The sequence below is a fragment of the Vidua macroura genome, chromosome 3 (genome assembly GCF_024509145.1).
Source record: "Vidua macroura isolate BioBank_ID:100142 chromosome 3, ASM2450914v1, whole genome shotgun sequence".
Lineage (NCBI taxonomy): Eukaryota > Metazoa > Chordata > Aves > Passeriformes > Viduidae > Vidua > Vidua macroura.
In genome coordinates this window covers 21,509,816-21,535,500 of record NC_071573.1, presented here as the reverse complement: position 1 = coordinate 21,535,500, position 25,685 = coordinate 21,509,816, and the positions used below count along the sequence as shown (strand labels likewise).

Below are 25,685 nucleotides of genomic sequence, written 5' to 3'. Positions count from 1 at the left end.
TCACCTTCTCCAAGTGAACTTTGAGGAATCTAGATCATTAGAAACTAGGTCCTCCATCCCTGGAAGTGTTCAGGGCCAGAGTGGGGCTCGAAGCTGCCTGGTACAGTGGAAGGTGTCCCTGCCCACGGTAGGAGGGTTGAAGCTAGATGATCTTTTAAGGTCCCTTCTAAACCAAACCATTCTATGATTCTGTGATTAGTAGCAAGTAGCTGCTTAGCCAGTGGTTGGTAGGATGGATACTGGGAGCCCTTCACTGAGCCATCAGATAATAAGTGCTGCTGATTTGCTGGGCACATGCAAACTTTGCCTAGCTGAGGACGTACCACGTGCTTCCATGCCCTTCCTATGCCACACATTATGCTTGACATCAGCAGTACTGATGGCAGTGCATTATTATCTGTCCTGTAACTGAAAGGACTTTGAGCTTCTGACCAGATACTTCTGCTCTTCTTAGTAGCAAAGATGTGTTTCTGTTTCAGGTTTTGTTTTTAATTGCATTGAAACAAGAAAAAATAAGCTTAGTGCATGTATAAAAAATCATTTAAAAAGTCAACTGGGGTCTGCTCTGTTTCTCTGCAGAAAAAAAAATGGAGTAGTCTATAAATTGAAACTATTACTGTCCTTCCATTGTGGAAAGATGAGTTCCTGCTGGTGCTGGACACTAAATTTCTTTTACTGACAGCTTGGGTCTGCGAAGAAGGAAAAGGGTCTGACCTGTAATTCATTCACTTAGACTCATAAAGTCAGTCAGGTTGGAAGAGACCTCTGAATTTACTGAGGCCAACTATTAATTCAGCACTACCATTTTGCCACTAAACCATGTTGCCAGGTGCCAACACCATATGCTTTTTGAACATTTCCAAGGATGATGATTCCACCGCTTCCCTGAACAGCTTGTTCCAATGCTGGACCACTCTCTCAGTGAAGAAATTTTTCCTTATATTGCAACTTAAGGCCATTTCCTCTTGTCCTGTCACTTGTTACTTGGAAAGACACCGACCCCCCACCTATCTACAACCCTCTTTCACATAATTGTCTCTGGACACAGAGACAAAAATGCAGGATTGATGACAGACACTGTAGAAGTTCATAGTCCTTCTTCAGTCCTAGATGAAAAACCCTGCTTTGGAGAGGCAACTTTCAGCAGTGGAAGTGGCTTGTTACCAGTAAGGAAGCAAAACCAAAAGAGATTTGATAGGACCAATAGAGGAAATGTTAAGATTCTTCCATCAGGACTCATGATGGCTTGCTAACTGTTAACAAATATTTATGTTATATTGAACTAGATAAACCTACTCAAACATTGTGTTGCTCTTCCTGTGCAACGTGCTGGGTCTTTGAAGTTTGTGTGGTATTTCCCAAGCTATTGGTGTTAATATGTAGCTTTCTAAAGTAAGTAATACTTAAGTAATAACTCATATTGCATGCAGAATATCTCATGGAAGTCATTGTATAATTTATTTTAAAATTGATTTTATAACATTTTTTAATAGCTGATAAATGTAACATTTAATTGTTGAAGATGTTACTGGCTCATGAGGACCTGGCTAATTCCAACAGTTATCTGTATTCCAAGGTATTTCGTTTTTCTCCTCACAGACCTTCAACAACACACATTCAAGGAGTATCAAGGGCAGCAATGTGACTTACTCTGAGTTTGAACTTTCCTACTTTCTGGAAGCAGCTCTACAGAGTGCCTATGTGACTCAGTTAAAGAAAGGGTAGGTGGATGCAGATATTAATAAAATTAGATAATATCACATGTTTTGTTTCAGATGAAGACTAATTTTTTTCTTATGTTCTGTTATGACTTTTGGCTGCTCACCTCAAATCTCCTCAGTGTCCTTCCCTTTCTTCTGTTTGTGTCTCTTTCTTAAGAGTCTTAAGCATCATTTTCCCAGACCTACAAGTAGGGTGGAGTAGAACAATATTCTTGTCTTGACTCAGCTTTGCTCCCTGTGGAGACAAGGGGAGTTTAACTGTAAAGAGAGAGTGGAGTTTACACTGCTGTGGGCCCTTAAAATTTTCAGCACCTGGTTTAGAGTTCAGTAAAATCTTACTGTAGTAGTTTCTTTCATTTCATTACTGTAGGTAGTTTCTTTCATTTATTTTTTTGTTTGTCTAAGGTCTTAAATATCCCAATCAATGCCCCAAATCTGTGTGTTTTTACTATGGAGAGTGTATGTGGGAACAGTGCTGCTCCAGGGTATTTATTATGCCTCTGAAATACAGCTCCCAGTGAACTTCAGAAGGGCAGGAGGAGTTAATATATGCAAGCCTACAGAGAATTTTATGAGCCTACAGTGAAAAACCTTCTCAAGATCAGCAGAAAAGGCACAGTGAATGCCCACTCCAAAGGCCATTGGTGAGGACATGCTGTCCCCTAAACTAGGCTGTGTCTTCAAAACATAATTAACTCTGGTTATCCAATGGAGAGATTTTGTCATGTAAGAGAGTGTCTCTTCAGCATGTGTAAACAGTACTTGTAAGAGACTATCCTTCCTTAGTCCTCCTCTTGCACCATATTATCCCATTTATTATCAAGGAGTCAGATTCTGGGTTTCTCACTACAAACTGTGTTCACAAATATTAAATTTTGGCTTTTTTTGCCTTCACCCCCAGTGAAAGATACTTTCCTTCCTTTTCTTCACTTCTTTTCCTGCTGAGTAGAATGGAAAAGAAAGCAAAAAAAAAAAAAAATAGGGAAGATTGAAAAGAAGAAAACTAGGAAAAAAGAATCAGTTTAAAATCAGTTTAAATCCTTCTGTAGAAAACTGATACTATTTATTGATTCTGCTGGAGGAGGAGCATGCTTCTCCTTTAGGGCTTTTTTGCTACCTTTTTATCCCCCGAGGATGACTTTAAATGCAACTCTGAATAGCCGCTGTTCTCCATGTATGTAAAGCAAAGCTGTACTTGTAAGCATATCCATGAGATGTGCTTTCAGGTCAGCCTTGTTTTAACCTGGAGGCTTACAAAAATACAAAGCTCAGATGTTGTAAAATGACCCCTTTAGTCAGGCAAGTACAAGTTTACGTATAAAGCAAAGTATGAACTTGTAAAGCATAGTCTTAGTATCTGCTTGGTATGTGGTTTTCCCAGGTGAGCTGGGGGTTGGCCAGCTGTGGCACAGTTTGTGCTTTCCTAACCTTCTGCCCTCGTCAGGACAAACAAAAAGCTCAGGTCTTGCCAGTGAGCTCATAAACTATGTAGTAAAATAAAATCCCATTTAGAACATACGGCACTGATGTCCTCCAGGCACCTTTTGAATATAAAACTCATGTTCATTTTATTCAGCAACATTGTAAATTCAGTCTTCATCAGTGATGAGTTCATTATATCTATTGGGATATTTTGGCCTTTACTGTGGGCCCTGCGTGCTCCCTTCCCATATTATTTTAATGATAGCCTTAAAAACAAAAACCAAATCCTGAACAAAAACAAACCACAAAAACTCTACAGGAGTTGTTTCTACAGGAATACAACTTGAAGCAAAATACATGTGTGAATTAAGGCATGCTTTGATTATAAGCTGAATTGCTGCAATAGCAGCAACATGTTCTCTGTAGCTGTCTCCTGATGAAAGAGCGAGGGAGCTCCTACAGCTGGGATGGGAGTGGAATCCCACGGGCTCCTTACCTCCTGCAGAGCAAGTGAGAAACGTCAGCCAGGGTTGGAAAGTCTGCTGGGATAAAAGCAGCCTGGTGGGACGTGGCAACTTGTCCACCCCTGCAGCTGATACTAATGTGTGGTTTCTGCCACGAGAGGGCATAAGCAGCATTGGGATATATTATGGAAAGGCGAGGGATATGGGAAGAAGCTTTTTGGGATGCTTCATGAGTATAGTAGATTACTCCACCTGATAGTGAACAGCTCAAAGAAATACTTTTGTTCCCCTTATTGCTTCCAGCGTGTTCAGGTAGGAAATAAGCCTTGGATGACTGCTCAAGCTATCAGGGGGTAGGTTCTATTAGGTGGGGAGTCCTTCCCCAGTGCTACATGTGTACAAAAGGAATAGTGAGGGTTTTATTCTTGTCTCAACAGGCAGAAGAGCTCAGGGATACAAGTGCTGTTGTTATGCTTTTATTCCTGCTGGCAGGAGCAGATATGCTCTTCTTGGATTATGGTCAGGGATGCCCTTTATTCTTGCAGTGTGCAGTGGAAAGAAGACACCTATATAAAAGAAAGGTCCAGTCTCCCCTTCAGGTGTTGAACTGCCAGCTGTAAGGACCAGCAAGTCTTGCAGCTGTAGAAGTCACAGATGCTTTTAATGAGATGCCACGTAAAAACATTGTTTTGCTGAAGATGCATTTCCTGCAGTTGTTTGTCATGCTGGGACCCAAGAAAGCTTTCTTTTGGTCCTCTAGTGAGGAATGTTGATGCTGTGGATGCAGAACATAGGAAGGCAGATGCTGTCGTACTGTAAGAGGCAGCTAGTTGTCTTAAGGTTATCATCTGCACTAGGTTTTGGGTTTTGGTTGGTTTGTTTGTTTTTGTTTGTTTTTTTTTTTTCTGATGCAGATGTATGAATATTTCTTACTGCTCATTTCTTACTGCCTATTTCTTACTGCCTTTTGTTCTTGTGTCTGTGAATGAACAGCTGTTTAAGGAGAGGATACGGTTTGTTAGAAACCTGGGTGAGGTGCAAAGATGCAAAAAGAGGTGGGCAGAGGCAGTGATGTTGCTGCTGTTTCTGTGCTCTGGGTACTGCTTTACTCTGGAGAGGTGACGCTGCAAACTGCCATGTAATTATCTCATGATGGTCTGTTCTGTCAGCAACTCATTGTTTTAGCAGTAAATGAGTGGGAATAAGAACATGATCTGCTGGTGACCATGTTGTTGGGGGACTGTCTTTGCAAACCTCTGTGTCCACAGTCCACTCCTTTATTGTCAATGTTTTTCCTGGCAATTTGCATAGAAAACAGTTTTTTTTTCCTAGTGTCTTAACATTTTATGTAATGTCAACCAAATTATATGACATAACTCTGATATGACTGCTTGACTGCTTTGATTCATGGACTGGTAATTAATCTATATTAACAAGGTACATGCACACAACAAATTCTTATGCCAAGCTGGATTGACTGGACTTTCAAGTTGCTCTTTGTCACAGTTTGTGCCCATGATTTTCTGTGTTCATTTTTATTAGATTAGCTGTAACTGAATCCTAAGCTGCTCTTCATCATGTTTTTTTCAAATGGTTGCTCTGACCACTACTGTGGCTAAAACTAAACCCAAGGCAGTTTAATGATCATGTCCTTTTCCCTTCCTGTTTCTCCTCATTTCTTTTTCTGGCCTCTTAGCAATATAGTAGGGACCTATGGACTCTTCCATCTCATTTCATGTCATGATCTAATGTTCACTTATGATGCCATGGCTTGAGGCAACATTACCTGGGATTTCCAGGTAGTCCTCTATCCAAGTCCTGCAGAGGCTCAAGATTGCTTAGTTTCTAATCTAAGTAAGATCAAGTGTTTGCACCATGGATTGCCAGAGACTTTGTCTGCATCCTCATCCAGTCACCTACATAGCATGTATTTCTGTTCCAAATACATACTTTTCTTTTTGTTAAATTCTTAAGGTCCTAAGTAAAAAAAAAAAAAAAAAAAAAAAAAAAATCCCTTCAATTGCATGTTTAGTATTACAAAGGGCATAAAGGGCATATATTAATGGAACAGTGAGTTCCTTATTGTTATGAGCAGAGCAATTCATATGCTCAAAATGAAATGTGCTCAGATGGTCTCCTGGCTTGGAACAGTAGAGTGGAAAGACAAACTCCTGTGTTTGCAGGCAGGTGTGCTCTGTCTCCTGTCACAGCTCAGTAATGTTTGATAAAGTTCAAAATGCAAAAGCTGCCAAACCAAATCCCCAGTCCTGTAGAACTGGTATTGTTGAGAGTTCAGGGGATGGAGTGAGTGGTCTTTGATAGGTCCTGACCACACGGGCAGCTGTCTGGGAGGTGGTGAGTGCTGTGCTGCCCATATTGCACTCCTACCATCTGTTAAAGGTGTTCCGAAGCATTTGTCATGTACTGCATGGCTCCAGCCCTGACTACCGACAGATTGGCAGCAATTTGCCATTTATTCTATTATTCACTTTAGTGTGTCTGTTCCTTGTTTTTCTTCTCCCCTTCCCCCCACCCTAGAGCAAGGTGCTTCTGCCAGGAGGCTTAACTTGTTTTATGGCCTTGTCTAAAATATTGAACTGCAATGGTGCCTTAGTTTTCTAGGAACAAAACTGTCTCATTTTATCACATTCTGTAGGTTTTTCTTCTCGGAATTATGTGCCAAATGTGAAATTCATTGGCTTTGCAAGTGGTCACTAGTCTTCTTCCTGATGTTGGTTAATGCAATTCATTGGCACTTTATTAAGAGAAATATCATTATGCTAACATAATTATGCTAAATATCATTACGCTGTAGTATTTAAGTCCAACTTAAAAAAAGTTCTTGACCCTTTTTCCTCTTGATAAACTCAAAGCACATTTTTTTACTTGGGAGGAAGTGGAAGGAAAAAAGACGGCATCTGACTTTTCTCTACAAGTCTTCAGTTTTTTTGCTCTTGTCTTACTTTCTTGTCTACCTGTATGCTGCCCATGATTAGACAGTCTACAGATTACCTCACAATACCCATCTCAGTTTCAAATTGCTTGGAAGTAAGGCCATATGCATTTGCATTCTGTGACATGGTGACTAGAAGCTTTAGTGTGGCATTTTATGTAGCCAATATTCATGGTAAACATGATGACATTTTTATCTCTGCACCTCCAAAATAATTACGTTTTTTTTTATTGTCATCCAATGTTTGCTGTTGATTCTGGAGTGCAGGAAGGTTTGCAGTGCATGAAAGCAGGCACAAGTACAGTTTGTACTGCTTACCTTCAAAATTTAATCAGTTTGACAGAAAAGGTTTTTATGGCTTTGTTTATAACTGAAATTTAGCTTTCGTCTGCATAGAAAATTCTCCTGGATAAGCTGAAGTGACAGTTAATGTATCAGTACAACTGCTTATTTTTATTGTCTTGTACAACATTGCTTCTTTTCTGATAGCTTGTATGTCTTTGGGTAGGTTTGGCCCAATAAATGTGCATTGAACCATTTTGCAGTTACTGTGGTGATAGGCCATGTCCTTAGCCTTGAACAGCTGATAGGCTGCCAGTGTGTTAACTGATATGTACAGTGCTTAATCTTTCCTCTCTGCATCTCTCTGAGTGCACAGACACGATTAAGATAGCATTTGGCAACTAGTCAGCTTTAATTGCTCATGGTGTATGCAGAATAATACGATTTTTTTAAATTTGTTTTTTTTTTTTAGTCTAACCCTCTTACTGCAGGTTAAGCTGTGCTTGCAGACAGTTACTGCAACTTAGCTGCTTGATAATTAACTGTTTAAACCACTGTAATTTCATCATGTGCGTGGACCATCAGACACAAAGCATTTAAGCACCACCTAAAAGAAATCGTCATTTAAGAGCATCACGTAAGCTCAAAATAATTCAAACAAGTACAATCTGTGTGTATGAAGAGGAGATGTGGATGCTTTTAAGGAGCAGCATCTGCTTTATAAATATGAGCTATGAAAGGCTTCCAAATGTCCCCTCTGTTCATCAAATGTGAATGTGATCTTCTCTTAGGAAGCCATCTGGAGTAGGCAATGCTACAGTCGCTGCCTTGCTCTGTGCCATTGTCCTGTCTGTGCCTCAGAGTGAGTTGTCTCGCTACTGCACACTCAGTGTTAGTGATTGTTTCATGGGTTGTTTGAACTTCAGGTGTGTTGCCAAGCTTTGGCCCATCATAAAAATATTCTGTTTCCAGTGTGCTGATTTTGAGGGTTTTTCAGTTTTGGGTTTTTTTTTTTTTTTTTTATGTATCTTCTCCATAGAAATATTGTGAAAGGAATGAGGAGTCTGCGAGAAATACTACGGACTGTAGAAACAAAAGCTACTCAGACCTTCAAAATGGTAAGAGAATGGGAGATGGGAGGGTGGGACAGTCTGGTATGCAGGAATTCTCTTGATTGACCAGTGCTGTAGCACAAAAGTGTATTTGTCCTCACTTGATTGATTGCTGGCTTTTTTTTAACTTTTTTTTTCTTTTTTTAACTTTTGGAAGTGATATGTCAAGTGATCCCCTTAATTCAAAAACCTGCCCAGTTGAAACCTCCAGTCTTTCAGACCTGGGCATAAAGGTTACCTTTGTTGGGTTTGTGTTTTGTTTTTTTGTTTGATTGTTTTGTTTTCTTGGTTTCAATGCATTTTCTAGCCCTAGTAGAAACAGAGATGTTATTAGTTTGACAGCGCTGTCCTCAAGTGATGCTGTCTTGTTTTCTTTCTCAGTTTCAGTGTGCATGTACATCTTTCTGCATTTGCATGTAAAAGCATTAAGTACTTCTGTCTCTTGCAACAAGCAGTGCTTTTTTTAGACTGATATCTTTCAGTGTTCCTTCTGTAAAACCCTCTTCAATACACTACAGAGTGATTTTAATTGTTTTAAATTTTTATTTTTGGTGTTGGCATTCTGCATCTTTGCATCCTTTTATCCTGAATGACTCAGGTAAAGAAATCTTTATGTGCCTGTTGAACTTCTTGGACCTTTAACTGGTTCTTCCCTGTCTCCCCTTGGAGAGATCTTGTCCTGAAGTTACTCAGGAGGTGACAAGGTCAACAGCTTGCAGAATAACAGTCTTGGGAATGAAAGCTTTGCAGCCCTGAAAGCATTGATACTCTTACAGCTAAACTTGTACTTGATTCTGCTTTGTGTTTTGTGTCATTCCAGAGAAGTTGGGCAGGGGAGGTGGGCATGGGTTTGTGTAGCGTTTTTGAGAATACAGATGCATGTGGAAGCTTGTGCTGCAAATTAGAAGAGATGACTTAAGTGTCCACTCCAATGGTTGCATCCTTTTCCAAACTGAGATCAGGGTTCAGCAGTATTTTTGTGCTTGCCTGTTTTATCATTTTGCTGAAATGAGTCTAACCATCTGCTGCTTCTAGACTGTGACAGAACACGGCTCAATTACTCCTGTCCCTGTGCAACTGGGGACAGCTGTACAGCACCCCTGGGGGATTTATCCCTTAGGGGAACTCTCAAGGTGCTCATTCAATAGCTTTTCCTGAGATTCAGAAGTTGCATTTTCATTTTCTTATTTATTTTTTAAAGAGCTGTCATGAAGGCAAAGGGAGGATTGTGCTTAATTAAACTAGTTTTTCAAGCATGAAAGTAAAACACATGATTTTTTTCCCCCCTAATTTGTGGGATCACAGTGTTCTTCAAGCATAATGATGCTTTTTTTAGCCAAAGGCAGTAATAACATAAATCAGAGTCTTGGCCTGTTCTGGTTTGTTTGGTCTTATTCAAAACAAGAGCGAAGCTAATTTACACAGCTACTGTACTGTGTGTTAAAATTAAAGACACTAGAAGTATTTGTTGCTTGCCTTCTGAATGGCTTACCACAAACTATACTCCTCCTTCTGTGTGAACCAGTAAAGATCTTTGTATTACTGGCAAATTATTTTCCCTCCCCTCTAAGACTGTAGGAAAAAAATATAGGAGACTTGACTCCTCAGGGTAAAACTGACTAAATTACACACTGAGATGATAAAATGATACTGGCTAATGTTGCAGGGCCCTAGGCCATTTTGCTCATAGATACTTGCTATAAAAAGCATAGAAAAGCTCAGTTAGAAACAGACAGCTTTCTGTAACTTGTCAGTAGCAGGGCAGGGAAGGTCTTGGGGTTTCCAGGGAGTGTATGTGGTGACATTTTTTTGAGACACCATTGTACACACAGACCACTGCCATCTATCATAAAGCCTCCCTTTATGATGTTTAAGAGGTGGTACTGTGGCTGCATTTCAGACTAATTCAGTGAATTAATGTGTGGTGAGGGGGGTAAAAATCAGGAGCCTTGCATCCAAACAAGTTATTTTACTGATATTGGCAATAGGAACTTTAACCTAAGTGTGGTTTATTTGATCCCATAGATTTTGAAGTATGATATCTGTAACATACGTGTCCTGATATTTAAAAGAAAATTACTGTTGGTGGGCTCAGAACCTATCTCAAAGTGTGCATTTCATATAAAATACATATCCAGTAGTCAGAGAAGTTGCAAAATACTATTTGCAAGTATTAGGACAGAAGGGCTGAAGTTTCAGCCTGCCCTCTGTTTTGTGCAGGATTTACTTTACAGCATGAGCGGTGTGCTGCTTAGAATTCACAGAGGACACCACCCATTGTGATGTCTCTGAGCTTGTTTGCAGGCTCATCTATGTGCAGTGCAAGAAATTAGAGATTTGATGGGTATTAGACAAGGGTAAATGCCAAAGATAGCTTTGCTAAGTGAAGTTAACTTGCCTCCTTTTGGGCCCAGCTTGCCAGCTGTGTGTATGAAGTGGAAAGCAACTACTGAAGGGTCTTTGGCTGCTTGATGGTAAAAAAAGTATGTGTGATGTTGCTGTCTCACTATAAAGTTCCTAAGTATCTTCTCTCCTCCCTCCGTTACTGCAACAGGAAAAGAGAAGCAGTACCAAGATGAAACTGTAAAGAGTCTGTAAGGGAGAGTGACATTAACAGATAAAAGGTTGATCTTTTAAAACTAACACAAAAGTCTCCTCTGGTCTTGAGACTTGCATACAAAATTCTGAGGCTGAGAACACAATGTCGTGTCATCCTACTCCTATATAGTAACTATTGTGAGATTGTCTCATCAGTCCATATGGCAATCGGTTGTCCTTGTTCACCAAAGCATCCCTTGCTGTCAGGCCTTTTTGATAACTTTTTTCCTAGAGCATTGCAACAGGACTATGTAAATGCAGAAGTTTGGTCTTTTCTCAGGAGGAAGAAACTGACCCTTTTGTAGACCTTAGCAGCTGATTTTGCTATTCCAGCATTCTGAAGAGTGGTACTGTCATGCTGGTACATCTCCTTCCCAAGGTGGAACATGGTGAGGAGTGAATCTTCTGTGTTGGGAAAGGTTTCACTGATTTATGTCTTTTTCTGTACTGATCTCTAGACTGCAGCCAAACAGTTAGCCCAAGTACTTCTCCATTCCCTCAGTGAAGACTGTTACTGGAGCCCTTTATCTGATCCACTTCCTGAGTTTATGAACAAGGAATATCAGTCTTATGTTAGCAATCTTCTTTGTCGGAGGCCTGATCTGTACTCAGAAGAGAAGTAAGTGTTCATTTTTACTACAGTTCATTGGAAGGAGTGTATTTGAACACTCTTCAGTACTGTTAATTATGTCACTGATTCATGTAGTAGTTTTGTGCCTTCTTGTTTTTCAACTTCCCACTAAAAAGTCTGCTGAAATAATAAAACATTATACTTTGAGTGTTTTTTTTTTTTCCCCAGGAAGAAGAAAGTCCAACCAAAGGGCTGTCTTTGCTATGAAATTGAAATAATCTATGTAGGGTTGAGTATAGCTTATCTAAGATAAATTGCAGAGTTTTTAATTGCGTGAACCTGCAAAGAAAGTATTGCCTAGCAAATGAATTATGCATGAGATGTTTCAAGTTACCACTTCTCTTGTGAAATGAGAAAGAGGCTGGCAGGATAACTCTTGATCTTCCTCAGAAAAATGTGTTCTGTCTTTCAGTGTGTACTGCCCTCAAGACAATGTAGAAGAGGCTCTTCTCCTGCTCCTCATCAGTGAATCCATGGTAAGCCAAAAATGAGTTTGTAGTATTAATAGTGCAAAAGGATATCTAGCATTTCCAGTTCTCTTGGTTGGCTTTGTTTACATAATCTTCCCCAGATAAACAGAAGCAAAGGTTCAGATGCTGAGTGGAAAATGGTATCTATTCTTTTATTAGTTGCACCACTTTTATTAAGTGGAATTTCAGTGAAGAGTTTTGGCAACTGTCAAGAAGAGAAATTGACTGCATTCACCATAGCTGTATGCAGGTTCTGACGTCCAGATACATCGTCAGTGGACAGATGTTTCCATTCATAACATCTGTGTGGATTTATGGATCAAGAATGAGAAGAAGAGAGCCTTGCCTAAAGCTAGGCATGATGGTGGCAACTGCTGTTTGGAATTGCAGGATGCAATAGTCTGCTTTCATGCCTTAGTCTGCAGTTGTTTTTTTTCAGTCTGGAGTGATATTTGACAGTTTCTGATGCAGTGATACAGGAAATCTTGTGACATGCAGAAACATTCATAATAAGCTACAGTGAAATAATTAGATTTCTTCTATTTATAGCATTAGTGGCTTTAAAAAATCCATTTAAGAGGCCGGCAGAAAATTGGAGGAAAAATAACTGCATGGTGACCTTTGGTAATTTTCATGTTCTGAGAAGATGCAAATGCGCAGAAAACATCTAAGAAATGTTTTCTGAAAATATGTAAGTAAGTGTTTTGCTTTAAATGCACGGTGGTCACTTGTACCTCAAAGTGAGATTCAAAACCTTGGAACATCAACAACCTTCTTAGAAAATTTTTAATAACTTTCAGACAAATTGAAAAAAGATACAGTGGAAACTTTGGGTTTTGCTTTCTTCAGGTTTTCTTGTCTGGTTCTTCTGGCACAAGTTCTTTCCCTTTCCCACAAACTTCTTCAGAACTGGGCAATTTAATATTGTTTGCTTTTAAAATGCAGGGAAAAATTGAAGAGGTGGAACCAACCCTAAATATTAAATTCACTTCAAAATCATGTACATCTGAGTGCTGCTATGTGCTTTTCAGTGCTTTCTAGATTAAACTTCCACAGCATATCTGCTTTGTATTTTCAAGGGCTTTTCTTCAGTCAGAAGGGCCTTTCATAATTAGAAGTGGAGACTACAGGAGAGAGGGCTTGTAGGATATGATGATATGATGTGCATTTCTATTAAAATCAGAAGTATTCATGTCAGTGGGGCTTGTCGAGGTTGATCCAAGCAGGAGGAGGATCGGGGTCCAGAGCAATGACAGAACTGGCTGCTCCAGCCTTTCTGGGACTGTACTTGCTGTTAGAGAGGCCATGAGGGACCTCAAACTCCACAGTCTTGTTCTGCTGAGGAGAAAGTTATCCCTGTCTAATAGCGTGTAAAATGGTGAACTAACTGGTCTTGCAGCTAAGTTATGGATCAAGTAGTGTGAGAATGCTGTTGATAGAAACAAGACTGCTGTGCTGAGTTCCAGGTTAAGTAAGTAAGTTTGGTGTATGCTTAAGTGCTGCTTCTGATATATAGGAACTTCCTGGGTGAAGATGCAAGGCACTTTGATTTGCTACATATAAAACAAAAGAAGATCCTGTAGCAGAGCACTGTAGGAGCCACATAACTGTATTTCTGATTTTGGGGAAATGGAACATCTGAGCCTTCATCTTGCATCAGCCTTGCCACGAGTTTGTTCTAACTAAAATTCAGGACAAGTGTATAGAAATACACTTAGGAATCACATGAATGTTCTTCCTAAGTGAAGGAACAGAGGGAGCAATCTAGTTCTTACATATGTTTATAATTCATAAATACTTTACTGTACATTTTTATTATGGTACTTAGAAGGGGAAATAGAAGGGGAAATTTCGTTTATCTTATGACATGCCATGTTTCCATAACAGCATTGCTGTAGGCTAGTGAGTTTTCTCATGTACAAGTTTGTTTGAAGTTTTGGTTTTTAGTTTTGTGTATTCTTTTTTCTTAAAAAAAACCAATTTATGTAAGCTCATGAAATGAGCTAACAGGAAGCAGATTTCTAATTGAGGTCTCTCCCTAATGATACAATGTTAACAACTGAATAAAACATACTTTGCTTTTTGGAGAGAATGTCAATGGCAAGTGATAATGATGTTTCTGTAGGCCAGCGAGCAACACAATTGGTGTTCCTGGATTTTGGCTGGATTAGGTGTTCTTCCAGTATTTACAATTGTGAACCCCTTAAAATGAAACAGAGGTATGCAATTACATTGGCTTCTCTGATGCTTCGGTCTGTCAGAGCAAAACTGACCAGAAAGGTTGTACTTCTCTCTGATTTTTAAAGAGACAAAGAGCAGCCAGGCTACAGTAACTCTCTTGCAAGACTGTAAAGCCAAACAACTTCTTCACATACCTGTTCCTGACTCGTACTGCTCCAAAGTGACCTTAAAGAGGGACAGAATTAGGGGAAGAAGGCACATAAAAATTCAGCTTGTGGAGGGGACACAGAGCAAAGATGAACTGGGGAGGAGCATACATCATCAGAGAACCTCTAAGTAAATATGTGCTGAAAAGGAGAGGTGGTACTTTTTCAAGAAGTATATACTTGAGACACCTTTGCTGCTGAAATATGCTTTGTTTTTTTGACTTGCCTTCCTAAGGTGAAGCTGACATCTACTTTGCCAGGATCTGTGTGACTTCCAAGAAGATGTTACAGGGGAATAGAATTGTTCCTGTGAAGGAGAAAGCAAGAAATTGCCTTGAGATTCTTGAGAGCTAGAGCCTATTTCTCACCAAACCTTCTCTGGCACTTAATGGCAGAGGCTTCCAGCTTGTGATTACTTATCCCTTTCCCTTGCATTGCAAGGGAGTCAGTTTGCATATTCTGGTGGGATGAAATGAGAATATATTTGAAAGGGGCAATTAACAGTTCTTTCAGTATTTCACTCTGCCTTTGAGCCCAAGAATGTAAAAGGTTTTCAAATGGCCAAGTAACATAGTATCCTATTTCATGGCTCTGAAGATACTTCTGTGGATATATTAACACTTTCAGTGAAAGCTGGTAGTCTGCTTTGCTCTGGCATTCTCACAAATTGACTCCTGTGTTCTTTATGTCCTGTTAAAAAAGGGAGCCTATTTTCATGAGCTGAGGTATCTCAGTAAACAATGAAAAGAATCCTGGTTGTTGAGCTTGGCAAATGTTCTTTCTCTGTGCCAGCTGTTATTTAGTCACAGCCTTTGGCAATAGAGTTCTCATGAAGGAATCTAGTGAAACAAATCAGGCAGCCTGAAGATTGCCACAGTCAAGGCTGTCTTTATGGGTGTTTGTGGCCTCCTGACTACTCTATCATTCCTTTTGTTTAGCCTAAGTTATGGTATGGATGGGCTGTGTTTCTGAGAGGACAAAAATGCTCTCCTTCAGACCAAGAAGGCCAGCTGGCGACAGCCTTTACAAGCTCAGGCTATGGCAGAATGATGTGTTCCTATCGCATGTTGGAGAAATATGGACTTGCCTATTTTTAAACCACTAGTTCTCTCTCTTACTGCATTTAACCCATCTAAACCAGTGACCCTGTTTGTAAGGAGAACTGAAGACATATTGTCATTTGCTGCAGTGTGATTTTTCTGCTTCACCTACCAATGGGAACAGGACTGGTTCTGCCATCAGGGACTTTGGTGCTTTGAGCTGCAGGGTGTAGACAGAGGAGGTTTGGCATGACTAACCCTTAGCTGCAGTTTTGTTTATTTTAACAGCTATTCTCAAGAGTGTTCAGAGTTGACTGCACTGCCCTTAAAGTTAGCCAGAAGCTTCTCAGAACCAGGAATGGAACACTTAGTATTACTTTTTGTGTTTACTTTTGAGGTTAAAAAAGAAAGAAAAAGTTCTTTGTTTGCATTTAGAAACTTTCCCTTCTTGAATCTGAGGTCCAACATACAGTCTGAAACACCTTTATTCAGTGCTGGCAATGCTGGCTCTTACAGCTGGGGATTTTGACTGATGTGGTACACCAAACAAGCCAGGTAACATGGTTTATTTTTTTTGGCTCTGTATTCATTCATACTGGAAATGAAGCTCCTTGTATCCAAAACTAATAAATTCTGTGCCTGTGTAACAAAGATTAGAAATGTCATCCACATCTTATCTCTGATTTGAATCCCTAAAGGCAATTTGACCTTGGAGGGCCTGAGAGCATGGAACAGATGGTGAGGGGGAAGGAAGATACTGGGACTTGTCCTGTTCTTTTTACTGGTGAGAACAAACTCATGGCTGAGAGCATGCCTTTAACAGAATAACGTTAAACCCATGTATTTTTAAACACAGAAATAAATAAAACCTGTTAGCTCTTCAGTTCCTAGTTTTATAAAATAATGCTGTCCAGCAAATGGGTTGGTAAAGAAGAATATCTTGTTGCTTTTGTAGGTTGGTTTTTCCTTTTTTTTTAAATGTCACCAAGCCCAGTGATGCTACAACAGCTGGATGACCATCGTGACTGTTTTACTGAGGGCCATTGGACTATGGCAGCTGAGAGAGACAAGTGGGGGCAGGGTTGCCTGCTCTGTTGGTTCCTACCAAATCACAGCTGTGCACTTACAGTAGCAAATCTGGCTGTCTCTTTATTGGTTTGCAAGGCAAAACTATGTGTTTGGGACCTGTAAAAATGGACTGCAGAATGTTTCTAGTGGGAAATACACTACCTCTGCTAATTTCCTCCTGAATAAATGCTTCTAATGTGAGTTGCTAAAGAACAGGGTGTGAGAGTTCTTTTTCTTTTGCTTTGCAGTAGTAAGTCTTGTTTCCAAACTTACAAGGAGGATGTAAATTTTTGGAAGATAGCTTTCTAAATCCAGATAACTGTTAGCAAATGGGTGACTTTGTTACCCAAGAAAATACCCATAAACAAACTTGCTTACTTTCTGCTTCTCTGTCTTCCTTTCGTATAGGGTTGTTCAGCTATTTTGGATGGGGGCATATATCTGTCTTGCTTTCAGTGATGTTTCCAGAATTAGTTCTGCTACGGTACAGGGTGTTAGAATGCACCTGAAACATGTAAGATATATCTATGTGGTCATATTTAATAGGCAATTATAAGGGGCTGTTTTGATGAATTGACATCTGAATTGGGCACCAGTAACTTGTGGTCTGTTGCTTACCAGAAATGAGACAGATGGCATGTGGTTCACAAAGGGATAAGTTTTCATTTGCTGTGCTTCTGGTCTGAAGTGGAATGAGTTGTAGTATCTCTCTGAGAGGAGTTTTGTGAGTTCCTGGGGCATGGTTTGTCCTCCCTGTTCTACCCACATGCCATTTTCACAGCAGCTCTGCAGTCAACCCTTAATATTTTCTTTGCATATGTTAGTGAGGGAAACCTTCAAGTGCTGTGTAGAGATGAGCAATAACTTAGGCAGACAGTCTGTAGCCTTTTGAACTGAACAGGTTCTTGCCATTGTGAAGGATTAATTTATTTTGTTGGCAGTACAGGCAAAACAGCCAGAAGGGAGACCCAAAGGATATAGGCTAAATATTCCCCAGCTCTTAGCAGAAAAAGCATCAATTGCATGATTTCAAAGGCCTGTTGTCAATCTTACACACACAGCATTTGTTTTTCTCTCTTAATGGTAGTATTGAATCACACCAATTACATTATTACAGTACATTGTGTAAAACATGCTGCTGTTCTGTATAGATGGGTTGCAGTGGATCTGGCAATTATGTCTATTATGAAAAGACACAAGTTGAACATTCGAATGCCCATGAATTAGGGGGCAGGCAGCAGGCACTCATTAAAGATTTTAATTGCTTTCTTTTTCTTTGGAAAAAAGCAGGGGAAGCCATGTTTTGAAGTGAGCAATTAAAGCATACTTCATAGCTAATTGCTGTGAGAAGGGGTTGCTACATGGAATATGCTCTATTGTGATTCATATGATTACTTGACGTTTTATTAAGAAACACATCTTTGTACTGTGGTAAATTTAATTTTCTGCAGTGTAACTGTGTGCGTAATAACTGCTGAAATAATGGCTGTTTGGATTTGCTGTGGCTCTTTTCCTTCCTTCCTGAAATAAACAAGCCATAAATAAGCATCATTGATGTGCAGCAAATCCTCTGTGGATGGGGGGCTTATCTAGTTTGCAGGTGAGTGTACTGTGTTTGTGGATAGGAAGGCCCAAGCTGTGTGCAGGTCAGCACTGCAGGTGCTTGGAAAGGCAGAGCTGTTCCCTGCTGGCAGAGCCAACATGAGTCTGAAAGTCCCCTACAGTGGCATTGCTGTGTTTTGGAGCCAGACTGAAAAGCCCTACTGACCCCCAGGTTCTGTGCCCTGTCAGGTTCAGAGACACCACAGTGGCTGAATGCTGGGTTAGCTCAGGGCTACCAGCCTGGGCTGGAGCCCCTTGGGTGTGTGTGGCCTGCAGACGGGCTGTGTCACTGGGCTGTGGAAGGGGAGGCTGAAGATGATCAATGGCCTTGGTCTGGGCTGACTACAAAATGTGCCCAGTCTCCCCATGTAGGATTGGTGTCCTGTCTGAACCACCACCTACATGCACAGATAATTGTGCCTTACGCATCCCAAAATATCCAAGTGTGATGCATCTCTGGGTTGCTCAATTACCTTGGAATACTTAAAAAAAAAAAGGGGCATTGACTGTATATTTTTGCCTTTATAATGCAAGTTATACTAATTCCCAGTGGTGAAACTTGTGTTGCTAGCACTGGTGACCTTCTCCATCCCACAAAACAGCCTTGAACAGAGCTTCTCTAGGTGTGACTTTCCGTCTTTCTCCATCCTGCTTGTATACTGTGAGGCATGTCTGTGTGACAATGGGAACAGCTTAAAGGAAATAGTCATGGTGGAGGTGTTGAAAATGTATTTGTAGCTATGTTTTACTGCTGCTAATAGTAGAGAGGGAGGAAATAATGCAGTAGGACAAATTGAAATTGCTGCTTAGGTTATGGATACACTGCTTGAGACCAGTGTTGTACAAATAACTTTTTTTCCAATTGTGTTCAGGAAAATTAGTGGTCTGAAGCAACAGAAAACACAGGTATTGAAAAAATGTTGGTGTTAATAGCTTAGAATTTTTGCATTCTCAAATGCAAAATGAAGTGTGTCTCTGTGTACATTTCACTCAGTAAAATTCCCCATCCTACAGAACTGGTGTATTCTTTATTGCAGTAACTCTGCAACCGTTTTGCCCTTGTACTTGCCAGTGACTGTAAAGATTTCTCACTGACAAATTAATATTTACAAAAACATAAGGCAAAGAAAAAAAAAGGTTGATGATGATCTGAGGGACAGCAGCCTGCCTTCTCTGAGAGGCAAGCTGTAGAGACATGCCAATTTTCTGAGTGGGTTTCAGTGATTCACATTCCCTTCTCTGACCTCTGTATGTGCACTGCAGTAGTACCTTGAGCCTTACTTAGGACAGTGATTTACCTTACTGTGTTAGACACAATCCATATTCTTGCTACTGATCAGTCAGTTTTTTCTGAGGTTTGTGCCTTTTGGTTTTGGGGTTTGTGGGATTTTTGTCTCTACTATAATGTGGCCTCTTGATTTATTTTTTTAGGGCAGCTGGAATTAGCAATTGGGAATAGGTTCAGTACTGAAGAAATTGTTGAGATAAAAGTAACAATGAATTTGCCTGTGGCAACTTTTATGCATGGAAGCATAGAGAGTGATAGATTGCAATGACCTTCTATGGCTTTGAGATTTAAAAGCTTGAACAAAATCAGGAGGTTTATGACCTTCTTGGAAAGAATATTCATCATGCCTATGAATATGTTGCATTTAACTGCTGTCTGCTTGGGTAAAGTATGATATATACAGTGTACAATTTTAGAATGTTGCATCCTTGTAACAAGCCCTATATTCCTGCTTTTGCAGGATTGGGGTGTATTCTTCATTCTAGTACCAGTATCTGTGGCAAAACGTCATGGACAGTCATGAGTTTTGATTAATTTTATATCTCTGCTAATGCATCCACTTAAAAATCATAGCTTGGTACTTTATGGATAAGCAAAAAGGCATCAGGCTATAGCTGACTGTAATGGGAGGTTGTTGATGAGATTAGAGAGCATGGGGATGCTATCTTAGTAGCTGTTTGCTACAAACAATTGTCGCAACAATGTAACTGGTGCAGAAAAAACAGTTAATGCTATTGTATATACGTGAGAGGATTCACTTGGCAATAAGGATCATACAGTATATGGCTTTACTTAACATAAGACTTTAAAAGGAAAAAATATGTTAAATCCAAACAGAGCTTAAACATGTTTATGTTAATTCTTTTTTTTATTTCTGCTAATAAAGATAGACAAGCTATGCCTCTGTACTCTTGCAGAATTTTTAAAGTAATTTTCATTCTGTCATGCATTCTGTTGTTCTGAACTATTTTTTTAATCACAAATTGCATCTTTTGCAGTAGCATGAAAAATAAAAATGCCTTTGTGGCTGCAGGAGTTGCTGTAAGTTTATTTGTGCAAACACTGGACTGGGTCTGATCTGTCAGCTTGCCTTTAACTGCAGTCACCATTTAGCTCTTGGTTGAGATTGTGTTAGTTGTCAGTAATTTTGTTTGCAGTCTTGGCTGGAGGCTGTGATGAAGAGTGCTTGGAACTGGGGCATTACACAGATAAAATCATGATGAAACAGCTGCAGCTTAATCACAATGAAGTACATGTGGGCTTTAAGGGCTGCATATTCTGGAAATTTTAATTCCAGAAATTAAATTCCAGAATTAAATTCGCTTAATTCCCATGTTTAACCTTTTTATGAAAAAAAATCTCCCCACAATTAGAAAGAAATAGGTGTAAGATTATAGTTGTATTGTAAAATAAATCTCATAACCTTCCTGTTTCAAGGAGGGAACATTTTGTTTGCCTTTGCTCAAGGTGAAATTGCTGGCAATTTTCTTAATTTTTCTGATCTTTTAGATGTCTAGACTTGAGTGTCTGATGTTGCACCCCTTTCAGCTGAGGAGCCCAGGGCAGTGTGTCTGTGCTATCAGATGGTGCTCAGACTCAGTGGCATCCAGCACTGCCTCTCCCAGAGGCTGGGTAGTCTGGGTGAGGCCCTCTGTGTTTGGAAATCAGAGGTACTTTTCTGTTTACTCTGGAATTGTAATCTCCCTCTTTGTGCTCAGAAAAGCGCAAAGGGCTGGGATTCGAAGGTAAATCTGAGTCTGTGGCATGTGGTATTTTGAGACATCCTTGGAAATTGCTGAACTGATTGTTTCTGTCAGAAGTAATGTTTCTTCCTGATCTAGGCCATCAATGTACGGATAGATTAGCAAAATTAAGACATATTTTATATATTTGAAAAAAAACCAATTTAGTATTGCATTGCCGAAACATTTAATTGCTTTAAGTTGATGACAGGCAAATCTGATTACTTAGGCAACCTGTTCAAATTTAATAACAAAAGGTCAGTAGCAAAAAAGAACAACAAAAATTGATGCTATTGTGAAGAAATCCAGTGTAGACATGAAAGATAAATTATCAACCTTGGAAAGAGTTAAATTATCAACCTTGGAAGAGTTGAAGGCAATTGAAGTAATAAATAAGATGCTTTAAGAATGGCCTTGAATTTCTAATTAATTAGAAAATAAGGAAGATGCTTTAAGGATGGCCTTGAATTTCTAATTATTGAGGAAATGGGATATGGTAGGTCTGTTTCATAATGCTCTAATTCTGTGACACACATCCAGATGAGATATGTGTAGCAGTTCCTTCCTGTAGATACAGCTATCTTCTTGAGTTTCCTTCATGTGGGTAGAAAGCACCTCTGTGGAAGCACCTTCCTTATGTTGGGATAAACTTTTAAAAGAAAAAAACTGTGATGTTATTTTAAACAAAATTCTATGAGTGATGGGTGTAGCTTCCTATGGAGGAGTCAGTTCTGTTTTTCTCTCTTGGATTCTGATGCCTCACTTGTGTGTGTGCCCAGGCGAACCGGGACGCAGTGATCAGCCGAGCCCCAGAGCAGCAGGATGACCGAGCCGTCAGCCTCCAGGATGCTTCTGCAGTCTACGACCTCCTGAGCATCACGCTGGGCAGAAGAGGGCAGTATGTGATGCTGTCTGAGGTACCTCCCGTGGCCTCTGCCCCTCCAAACACTCTGGCAAAGTCCCTCTTTGTGGTGGCTTGTCGAAGAAGGTGAAAATGGAGTGTGCTAGTTAGCAATCAGCAGAAACAGCTACAGAGCTGTGGCTGCCCAGGCCAGAAATGCACACAGAACTGTTTGAGACGTTAAACTAATTTATATGTAGGCACTTGAACAAAGTGGCTGCCTTTTGAAGTGATGGTGTACACTAGCAAGTCCCATTAGCTGAGAAGTGTAAATGGTGTCATTAAAAAAAAAAAATCACCTGGGTCTCCAGGGCCACAACAGATTGTTTCCTGACCCAAGCAGCAGTCTTGACAAAAGGTGCAAGGAGGAAAATAAATAAAGTCTGATACTCCTTTTATAACTTCTTTCTCAGTGCTTGGAAAGAGCCATGAAGTTTGCATTTGATGAATTTCACCTCTGGTACCAGCTTGCCCTGTCCATGGTAGCTTGTGGAAAGGTAAGGTTCAAACCAAAGGGCACAGAAAGGGCACTTTTTCCTCTGAAAGAGTGGATCTACATTGCTTGTTTGAGTGTGTGGAGTCACGTGTGTTTTGGGACTAGGTGCCAGCAGGCAGGTCTGTGAAAGGACAGTGCTCTCCTTTTAGTCTCTGATTACACTTTGTGATGAGGGGTGTGTGTTTGAGTACTGTTCTTTCTGTGTAGTGTTCTTTTCTCCTTACCAAGGAGAAAAATGGATTTTGTGCATAGCTGTTGGTTGAAAAGTATTATACATCTGTCCATTGTCTGCAGTTTCAACATAAATGGACTTAGTATAAGAAAGAACTGATGTCTAAAACTGCCATCAGTTCACTCTGTGTCTCTGGGCAGTTGACTTAAGCTGTGGTTTTTCTATCCATTAAAGGAAATGTGTTTTTTTGTAGAGAACTTGTAAGGTTTAATATTTTAAACCTTTATCCATATTTATATGAAGTGCTTGGTGCAAAATATGCTCTAGAAAAAGAAACAATGGGAATGTTGGCATGGTCATGTGTTTCAGCATAAGTGTTTTTTTTTTAATTAGTGTGGTATTTGTTAAAGTCATTAGTAAACCACTGAGATAGCTGAAATGTTGTTGTGAAAAGTAGGCAAAGATAACAGGAGCTTTTCTTTATCAGTCTTAAAAGAGTAGACTTCCTATAGGAAATGTAGATGGTACAAAATGTAGCCAGTTCATTCTGGAGTCCCCACCTACACGTTTGGGAGGTATGAGCAAATTGATGCTGTGCAGTAGTAAATCACTTAATATGGTCCTATATTCTGTGCCCCTGGAGTGTACAGGAATCCATGTGGACCTGAGTGGAGACCACCAACTAGCACTCATTTGCCAAATTCCAGCTACTACTGGTCTTTTATGGCTATGAGCTGAGCCAGAAACAGTGGCCTTGGCATGGAAATCTGGCATGAATCTATGCTTTTGCAAAGAAATGGTCTTGTGAGGGATAAGTGGCTGCAAAGCTTGGAAGTGGTCTGAAGGAATTCTTTCACTTCTGTGAGCATAGGCAAAACCTTATCTTGCAAGAGTGTCTGGTGTTAAGCATTCTACTTCAAAAAAAAAAAGGTAAAGCAATGAGAGAAAGTCTAATAAAGAGCATCAGATGTGACTAAGGGTATAGTAAACAGTACTATGGAAAGACTGAAATTATTTTTTTTTACCTTAAAGAGTGAGAAAAAAAGTCTGAGAGAAGTCTTCAAGAGCTTTTAAGAGGAGGGGTTAGTCTTGTCTGTGGTGGTTAGGACAAGATGTGATGGCATCTAATTGCAACAACACAAGTTCATGTTTCTTATTAAGAAGCAAAAAAATAAGGGTAACGGAACACTGGAAAAAGAGTGCCCTAAGGAGATTGTGTAGAGCCTAAATCACTGGGGATCTGTGGAACACGCCAGGCAAAGCTGTAATGACCCGTCTGTGAGATACTAGGGGTGTCTTCTGTGGGACCTTGCAAACTCTGACTCTGTTCTGGGACTCCATCATTGTCCCCTTTTAAAGTAACAGATCTGGTTGATTTATGAGATACCAAAGCTTTGGCAATGCATATTAGATCAGCAGGGAGCAGAGATCTTTAGTCAGAAAGAGCCTCACAGATTGCTAGAGAAGTTCAGTGTAAGCATTTAAAAATCCAATTCCAAGCTTGAAAACAATGGCCAGACTCAATCATGTGTAAGGAAATCTGAAGGTACTGGTGGAATACTTAAACGATGAGCTTGGTGCCATGGTGCTAATACCTTGCACTGACCTGTGTCAAGTGGGGCTTACATGTCATGTCCAGCTCACCTTGGAATTCATCTGGAGTTAGCACAGTCCTTGCAAATCCTTCAGGTACTTGAATCCTTGATACTGAGCACAGCAATGATACACAGGCCATGATAGAAAGGCACAGAATCTTACCATCAACATGGGGTTTGTCTGGGAGTTCTGTAGGCTTTACAAGTTGTGTAACCTGGTTCTCAACAGCAGACAATGCTATAGCTCTAGTAATCTGCTGGAAAGCAAATGAAGATTTTTTTAACTGCTGATATTTGAGAGTGAGTGTATACAGAGAATAATTGTGCTTCAGTCTTAGGTTAGCATAGGTTAGGAGAAATGGGGCCTGATCTTTAGCAGCTATTCGAACAACTTGGCATGGCAGTTCCATTCTTGTCCATTCTGTGTTTGCATACCTCTTCAACTTCCCTACATGTTACAGAATATTCGTTACTTAGATATTTGTGTTCCTGCTCTTTTTTTTTTTTAATCTCTGTACTGTCCTATCTTTTCAGATTTTTAAGTACACCATGTGTTTTTGCCTGTACTTTAAATATTTACAAGGTAAAATGTCCTGATCTTGCCTATTGATGTAAAAGTGCTAAATGTTCTGAGCCCTGTATGGGTCAGAGGGAATTCCCTTACCCAACAATCCCATCTGTGCAGTATTTCACTTCTAATCCCAAAGTATTCCCTGAGGATTCCTGTCGTATACTCTGCAATGCATCATCTTGCTAATGGGAGATGTGGCATACATTTTTATATTGCTTTGCAGCTTGATAGCAGGACAGAGTTCATTTACAAGCAAGTGCTCCAGTGTAGCAGAAAGAGCTGATGAGAAAACAGTGTGGTCAGTCTAGACTGCAAAATGCAGAGTACACTTGAGCTTTTATAGGTGAAGATCTATTTTCACCTGTCTCAGTCACAGCCAATTCATGATCTCATTTCTTGGTAATGAAACCTCACATCCTGCAGCATTACTTGTTCTGCAGAACAGCAAATTGCGCTCATAAATCCTGGGCACGACAGGAACAGTTTTATCAACCTGTAAATACTGGAAACTTCGGTTTCTCTTTTTTTTTTAAACGTTTTTAGGATTTTCAATTCTGACCTTCTTAAAAATGCCATAAAATCCTATCTCGCCCTCTATTCTACACTGAATTTGACTAGAGGTATGTTTAATTTGTATATTGAGATCAAGTCAAATTTCAGTGTAGTTTCTTCTTCTGCCAGCCGAAAAATTGCCAAATGGTGATTGTCATTTTTCACAAGTGATCAGTCTGAATGTCAGTCCAGCCACCTTGGCTCATTACCACACGTAGGCTTGAGTTTACACATTATTCTGAAAAGCATGTGTCTTAACAAAAATAGGCACATCACTTCAGTGAGTTCCTACAGGCCTTGGGGCTTCCTAAAACTGTAAATGAAAAAACTCAGGGAAGCATAACCTTTCTGTCTGTCTTTTATCCACTTAAGTGGTGGAAATAATGGAGTGGTAGCAATTTCACTTTCCTGTGTTTCTCAGAAACTTGCATTATAAGAGAGATGGTGTGGTCTGCTTGTTTTTTAACCCATTTTTAGGAATGCCTTTTATGTTGAGCTCTATTCACTGAACAAGAGAGGCATGTATATCTAAATGACAAATTCCACCATTATATTTGAAATGCTTTTGTAAGCAAATTTAGATGGGAAAGGAAAGGAAGTGCTGGCAAAACCTAGACA

At 39.9% G+C, this 25,685-nt stretch overlaps 1 protein-coding gene across 3 annotated transcripts in view; it reads left to right on the top strand.

The window, feature by feature from the left end:
• TTC7A (tetratricopeptide repeat domain 7A) overlaps positions 1-25,685 on the top strand; it is a 171,610-nt gene that overhangs the window by 22,254 nt on the left and 123,671 nt on the right. For all 3 annotated transcript variants that reach the window (XM_053972466.1, XM_053972465.1, XM_053972467.1), the window contains 6 exons: positions 1,600-1,721; positions 7,882-7,960; positions 11,011-11,171; positions 11,596-11,659; positions 21,560-21,697; positions 22,095-22,178. In XM_053972466.1, the coding sequence (XP_053828441.1) occupies positions 1,600-1,721; positions 7,882-7,960; positions 11,011-11,171; positions 11,596-11,659; positions 21,560-21,697; positions 22,095-22,178 (648 nt within the window). The remainder of the gene's footprint in view (positions 1-1,599; positions 1,722-7,881; positions 7,961-11,010; positions 11,172-11,595; positions 11,660-21,559; positions 21,698-22,094; positions 22,179-25,685) is intronic.